Source organism: Sebastes umbrosus, chromosome 7 (assembly GCF_015220745.1).
Source record: "Sebastes umbrosus isolate fSebUmb1 chromosome 7, fSebUmb1.pri, whole genome shotgun sequence".
NCBI classification, from domain to species: Eukaryota; Metazoa; Chordata; class Actinopteri; order Perciformes; family Sebastidae; genus Sebastes; species Sebastes umbrosus.
Genome location: NC_051275.1, coordinates 34,661,895 through 34,669,518, shown reverse-complemented (window position 1 = coordinate 34,669,518; position 7,624 = coordinate 34,661,895). Strand labels below are relative to the sequence as shown.

General features: G+C 39.5%; 1 protein-coding gene across 2 annotated transcripts; it reads right to left on the bottom strand.

The window, feature by feature from the left end:
* Window positions 1-536: 536 nt before the first annotated feature.
* LOC119490912 (E3 ubiquitin-protein ligase TRIM39-like) lies at window positions 537-6,042 on the bottom strand. Of its 2 annotated transcripts, none has more exons than XM_037774453.1 (2): window positions 5,783-6,042; window positions 537-2,931 (listed from the first exon to the last, which is right to left on the bottom strand). In XM_037774453.1, the coding sequence occupies exon 2, from the start codon at window positions 2,927-2,929 to the stop codon at window positions 1,241-1,243; it is 1,689 nt and encodes a 562-aa protein (XP_037630381.1). In that variant the 5' UTR covers window positions 2,930-2,931; window positions 5,783-6,042; the 3' UTR covers window positions 537-1,240. The 2 variants fall into 2 exon arrangements, with proteins under 2 accessions (XP_037630381.1, XP_037630382.1); XM_037774454.1 differs by lacking the exon at window positions 5,783-6,042 and adding an exon at window positions 3,101-3,362.
* Window positions 6,043-7,624: the final 1,582 nt, after the last annotated feature.

Below are 7,624 nucleotides of genomic sequence, written 5' to 3'. Positions count from 1 at the left end.
TATTATACTGAAAATCACTCCAAACAGCACATTATTAAGAACATGACATTATATGCAGGAGTTTTTGAACCGTACAGGACTGACTGTTTTCAAGATTCAAGATCAAGATTCACCTTTATTGTCATTTCATTGAGTATTTGCATACACAGAAAGAAACTAAATATTGTTTCTCCCAGTTTCCTTTAGTGCATTAAAAAGGATAGATTACTTATTTATTCATAAGTAAGTTTTGGGTAGTAATGTTTCCGTTAACAAAACTTAACAAAACAGAGAATCCCCCAGCATGCCAACATATAAAAACATGCACTGAAGGTCCACAAAGCCCTATTTTTCAGGGCAGGGAGGGTACTCACAGTACTGTACTGTACTTTGTTATTGTCATCTATAGTGGTTGTTTGCATAAAAACACACAATTCAAATGATTATGATTATTTAAATATTTGCTTTGATTAAAAAAAATCTTGGCAAGCTGCTTAGAGCTAGTGTTAGGAAGTTAAACAGGTCATAATTCTCTCTCTAATATCTATTTTATATTACTGTGAAAACATCTCCGTCAAACAACTGGATTTATTCAAGTTTCTCACCAAAAACTAAATTTTACGAGATTACATTTGAACACATCATGATAACGTTGTAATTTACCTTCGCCCAATAGTCCTTTTTCCTGAGCCAACTTTGAACACCTCATAACAATAACTTAATGGCACCTCCGTTAACGTTCGTATCTCCGGTACAGTCAGGACTGTGCTGCTAACGGCTGCTAACAGCTAACGTTACTAACTCTCCTCCTGCTGATTTAAACACAGATTTGTTGTTCACAGTGTCTTTTTATCAGGGAAAAATAGGGTGCGTCCCCTCAGGTTTAGTAGTAGCACATGCTGTTGAGCGCTTTTTTTTGCTCCGGTCCCGAAACAAACTGATACAGCGTGCGTATGCGTCATTGTGCAGCTTAATTGTGGGAAAGCATCAATACTGAGGAATCGACAGCCAGAGATTCCTCCGCGTACCACCAGTGGTACGTGTACCATAATTTGAGAACCACTGCCCTATCTGATAGGATGCTTTTTACATATTAAAGAAAGTGTATGAAACCCGAGCCCAAGATAAGATGAGATAAGATAGAACGATACACATCTATGGTGCTTATAGCGACTGATAACGCCTATTTAATGGCCTGATCACAGGAGGACCACCCAGCTAACACTTGTGTGAACGTGAGCTTGACTTTAACAAACTCAGATCACTGCTTTCCTTTAGTGCATGTGACAGGAGTGATCTGTAGAGGAGCACTGCCCTCCTCGGCGCTGGGTCGGATTAACGGGTAGATCCTGGTGTTTGCTGCGGTGCGAACAGCGAGCGACCACAGATTACTCAGAAACGGTGCCGGCGCTGTAAAGACACATCCTGTAAAGGCGTAGATCTGAGCCCTGGTATCCACGTCGTAGAAAGAGACCAGCCCTCCTTCATAATCCACAAACACCCCGACCTTCTGGAGCTCTTTACACAAGGACAGTGGGACAGGAGGGTTTGTGTTGGCCTGGCAACGCCCCCAATACAAGCCCAAAGTCCAGCATCCGTTTTCAGGGCTGAGGGACAAATGATCACTCTTCTTGCTGATGGACTCTCTCGCCACTCCGACTTCCCATCCCGTCTGCCCCGTGAGCGTTACTTCGTAGTAGAACCTGCCGGAGGAGAACCCCTTATCTCCGAGGACGTAATGGAAAGAGTAAAACCTTGCGGGGTTGTCGAGGACGTTCCTCTTTGTGCCTCCGTCCCTCACTTGTTTCCTGTCCTCGGAGACGATAAGGGACGGGTGTGCTGTGTCGGGATCCAGAGTCACACTTACGGCATACTTCTCCTGGATTTTCCCGAGCTCATCGTCAAACACCGGTTCCTCAACAGTCTCCTCTTCATCCACCTCTTTGATAATGTTCTCCATCTGTTCGTTGAGCGTCTCCTCCATCTTGGCCACTGCGCTCCTCACCGTCTCCACCTGCAGGAGACGTCTGGGCTCTGTGAAGCTCGTGTTTGAAGGGGAGGGGATGGAGGGGAGGAGGAGTTTGAAGTAGTCCTCTGTCTTTGAGAGCTCTTCCAGCTTGGTACTCATGCGACGGTCCTCTGCGACCTCCAGCCACAGCTGTCTGACGAGTGCTTCGGCCTTCTGCTCCGCCGCTTTCTGCTTCTCCTCCAACAGCTGCATCAGCTTCACCTTCTTTTTCTTAATCGAGGCCACCAGAGCGGTGAAGGCCTTGACGGTTTCCACCTTCGTCTCCTCGACTTCCTGCCGACCTTGCACCATTGAGTTCTGAATCCTCAGAGCCAGGTGGCACTTCTTGCTCAGGTCGTGCTCGACTTGCCTTTTCGTACATTTCAGCGTAGTCTTCCTCTCCTCACCCTCTTCCTCTAAAGAGACGGTATTGTGCATCACGTGGTCGTCCTTCAAGCACAAGAAGCAAACGCAGCTCTGGTCTTTCCTGCAGAAGAACTCCATCACCTTGTTGTGTGTCTTGCACACCCTGTCCTCCAGGTTCTCCACGGGGTCGACCAGATCGTGCCTCTTTAAGGCGTTGACCGTGTGATGTGGCGCCAGGTGAGCGTCGCAGTAAGAGACCAAACAAACCAGGCACGATTTCAGAGCCTTCTTACGCTTCATCCCATGGCAGAGGTCACAGGGCACCTCCCCGGGCCTCGTCCTCTTGAAATGCTCCACCATGTCTCTGAAGGCGGTGTTGACTTGCAGCCCGGTGGCTCTGGGGAACGTCTCCATGCACAGCGGACAGTGGCTGAAGTCACTAGTGGCGCAGTAGCCTGTGATGCAGCTCTTGCAGTAGTTGTGTCCGCAGGGAGTGGACACGGGATCGGTGAAAACTTCCCGACAGATTGGACACAAGAATTGCTCCTCGGTACGGGAAATGTTGGCTGAGGCCATATCTGGAGGAGAAAGGAAAGAGGAGAAGGATCAAATCAATACTCACTAAACTAAGAGTTGGTGCTTCTTAACTGTACAATCACTGCTAGGATTCTTACAAAGTTTACAGCAAGCTGAACTACCCACCATTCATTTACTGGAAATGCTTCACATACTCAGACATCTACCCACCTAGTACTCTACTTGACCCTCTGGTAGTCTATCTCGAGCAGTGTGGCTCCTGATAACAGGGTACAAAACCAAACACACCCTGATTGTTAAACACGAGTAACGGCGCTTTCACAAGACAACATGTAGTTTGTTCAAAGGCCCTGACATCCCTTACCAAAAAGCAGTATACAAGTTTATTTTATGTAAGTAATATAAGTATATATTTCCCAAGTATACTTTATATCAGGGGTCAGAAACCTTTACTATCAAAAGAGCCATTTTAGGTAAAAAAAAAAGAAAAGAAAATCAGTCCGGAGCCGCAAAACATTTGAGCATCATGATGAAGGTAACACAGTTTATAGTCTAAGTATATAGTATATAAGTCTAATGCAGTGAAGGCCAAAGAGACAATGTAAAACATCTGAGATTTACAGAATAATGTCAGAATATTACGAGAATAAAGTCATAACTTTACGAGAAAAAAAAGAAAACAACACGTAAAATTACTAGAACATTATGACTTTATTTTCGAAATCTCAGATTTATTTTTTTTCCTCAATGTGGCCCTAATACTCCGTACCATAGACCTACAACAATGATAAATAAAAAATGAAAATGTAAACAAAAAACAGTTATTCATTTCCATTTTTTAAACTCCACAGGGAGCCACTGGAGAGGAGCTGAAGAGACGCAGGTTGCTGACCTCTGCTTTATGTAGTAAGTATACTAATATCAATGTACTAGTGGTATACTTATAAGCATACTGCTTTAATACTTCTTGGGACTACATTTTTAGTTTATAAAAGTATACTTTTAAGTATACTTTAAGTGTAAGAATAATACATTTTAAATAACCTTTTGGAACGAGTTCGACTTCGGAAACGAAATTGAAGTCGAAGAAATCACAGTTTGTGGCCAAAATTTCAAAAATATTTAGGGCACCCTGGACTTCTAACCCCAAAAGGCCCAACTAGACCCCACTGTCAACCATCACAACAAATGTGAAGTTCCTAAGTTAAATAGTTTTCCATTTCTGTTCCGGAAACGAAAGTGTGACACGTGAACGGACAGGCGGATGGACAAACCGTTTTAGTTTATAAAAGTATACTGGTATTGGTACTGGTATCGTAAGGGAAACATGATGGTTCGGGGTTAAAGGGACTGTTTGTAACTTTTTAAGCGTATAAATGTACCGGGTCGGGACACATGCGCGCTCCCATATGCGCGCTCGCGTGTGGCTGAAGTCTCGTCTCCTCTGCCTGCTCGCCTTCACTCAGACACCGCGTGCTCACTCCACACTGCAGAAGAGTTAGTAGCTCTGAGAATATCTAGTGAATGTACAGTAGACGTTTGTGCAGAAATAACTGCTGCAGCTCCTCCAGACCAACAGAGGTTTCCCGTGTCTTGTGAAGTGAAGGAGCTCCGCAGAAAGAAACGTTATCTTCTCTGACCAAAACTCCGGCGTCTCCCCTGTTCCCTCCGGCCGCGGTTGTGAGGCGATAACGTCACTCGCTGCGGAGCCCCGCTGCTTCAGCTCCGACCAAAACTCCAGCGTCTCCCTCCGGGTGCAGTCGGGAGGCGATAACGTTTCTCTTTCTGCTTCAGCTGAGGCAGGAAAAGCCGACACTAGGATCAGCATTGATTCATGGAGAGACCTTCGTCTGGTCAGCTAACATTACTGCCAAGCAGCTGAAATATAGAGTGATATTGTGCTTTTAGCTGACGTGTGTCTCCTCACTGTTTTGAGCAATGCTCGTTCCTGTCTATGTAGAGCGAGCAAGCGCGAGCCCGACGCTGACTTTCGTTGACTTAACGGCCACAAGCATTTCTGCAAGTTACAAATAGTCCCTTTAAAGTTACTGCTTTGTTAAGGTTAGAGGACCTTTGTGGTCACGCTGAAGAAACTAAGTTGATCTTTGGTTGTCGCTCTCTCCCGTGTTAAAGTCCAATCCATCCAGCTCGGCCTCCTCCCTGCATGTGTGGACTTAGTTGCTCTGAAACAACGACACCCTGACTCCCTCCTGTGCTCTCGTCATAATTACTAGTTGAACTTAAACTTATATAGTTCCAACGTGATCTCATTCCTACTCGTCATATTTAGTTAGGGTTGGAAAAAACAACATAGTTTGGCTTAAAATAAATACGCTTGTAACGCCGGTCTCCCCTGAGTAATAGTCCTGTGTTTGCTTCCTTAATCTGTCCCATACATATCTGACAGCTGACACTTTGACCTTGAGGTGGCAGGTATTGGAGGTATTGGAAAGCACACACATACATGTACAGTAATTTTCCTCCCATTAATGTTCAGTACATGAGAACCTGCTGAACCTGCTGAACCTGCAGTCACACTTGTGAAGGCAAAGGAGAAAACATGGACTGGATTATTTGTTATATTTATTTTACATTTAGCAGTGATCAGGCTCTGAAGTTACAGTTAGACCTCTCTGCATTTCACATTAAATATGAAAAATAATCTCAAAACATTATTTTTTTTCTTACTTTTTTTCTTAAACTGTCTGTTTATTTCCATACTGTTAATAGCAGCACATATTGTGTTACCCCCTCGTATACTTTCACTTTATCTCTGTGCTCTTACAGTGACTGAGCCTCTACTTTATACTCTTCACACTAGATTTAACACTGATAATAAAAGTATACTATAATACAAACTCATCAAGAACAGGTAACAAGACCAAAGCTCACCTGTTCAGAAGTCACAGCAGTTGTTTTCGCTCAGTGGATCAGCAGGAAAGTCAGCACCAGAGAAATCTGGTTTCACTTTCGTTTTCCTGATAACAGAGAGGACACACCTCCTCTGACTGTGTGTGTGTTCTACTATACTTCTATCTCTGTGAGGACCAACTGGACCTTTAGACCTTGAGAGAGAGTGAGGAAAAATAAAATAAAAAATGTAATAATGTTTGCTCCATTTCTGCCCACTGCTCTGCTGATGCACCTGCAGTATGTACTCCACATAATACCTACTGCTCTGCTGATGCACCTGCAGTATGTACTCCACATAATACCTACTGCTCTGCTGATGCACCTGCAGTATGTACAATACTCCACATACCATCTACTGGGCTAAAGGGGAATCACCACAAGTGGACACACTTCTTATACTGTCACATTTAATGCTCATAATGCAAAAATGGCCCCAACAGACAGTGAGGACATTTATTTAAATTAAGATTTTTTAAAAATATTTTATTGTTATTTATCTTATTTATGTGTGTGTTTTTTTTAATGTTTTTTTATTTAGGACATTTTGGAAAGTGAGGACACTTTTTGATATATTATTATTGTTATTATTATTATTATTATTATTATTATTATTATTATTATTATTATTATTATTATATATATAAAAATATATATTATATCATTGTTTATATTTATTTTGGGGGTTTTATGTTTTTTAATTCATGACATTTTGGAAAGTGGACATGTTTTGAAATGTTTTAAGTTTTTAAAAAAATTTTAACAGACAGTGAGGACATTTATTTAAATTCATATTTTATTGTTATTTATCTTATTTATGTGTGTTTTTTTAAATGTTTTTTATTTAGGACATTTTGGAAAGTGAAGACACTTTTTGATATTATTATTATTATTATTATTATTATTATTATTATTATTATTATTATTATTATATATAACATATATATATATGTTATATATATATTATATATATAATATATATATATATAACATTAAAAAACGCCAAATATAAAATACATTTTATTTTGGTGTTTTTTAATGTTGTTTTTTTTATTTAGGACATTTTGGAAGGTGAGGTCCTTTTAGGACAGTGAGGGCATTTTTTGAAACTTAATATTTTTTTTAAAATATATTATATCATTGTTTATATTTATTTTGGGGGGTTTTATGTTTTTTTTATTAATTCATGACATTTTGGAAAGAGGACATGTTTTGAAATGTTTTATTTTTTTTAAAGAAAATATTTTATTACTATGAATTTTATTTTTGTTTTTTTACTATATATTCTTTTAAATTTAGGACATTTTGGAAAGTGAGGAAGTTTTTTTGAAAATTTAGATTAATATTTTTTTATCATTATTATTTATGTTATTTTAGTTTTTTAATGTTTTTTTTTTAAATTAGGACATTTTAGATAGTAAGGACACATGGAGTTTTTTGGAAAAGTAAAGGCAGATTGTGTTTTTTTCTGATTTCGGGAAAGTGTGACTTAATACTTTTTTTTTACAATTCAGGACAATTAATTTAAAACAAATATATATATATTTTTGGAAAGTTCAGGACATTTTGGGAAATGAAGGTATTCTTGCAATGTGGGTGTGTTACGTTTAAGATTTAGAAAATATATATTTGATTATAATTTATTTTTATTTTGGTGTTTTTATAATGTTTTATTTTTAATTTAGGACATTTTGGAAAGTGAGGACATTTTTTGAAAGTTAAGATTTAAAAAAAAAAAGATTTTATTTTTAAATATTATATCATTATTTATTTCACTTTAGGGTTTTTAAATGTTCTTATTTTTTAATTGAGGACATTTTGGAA

Coding starts and splice junctions, on each gene's coding strand:
- LOC119490912 (XM_037774453.1), bottom strand. CDS start 2,929: ATGGCCTCAGCCAACATTTCCCGTACCGAGGAGCAATTCTTGTGTCCA.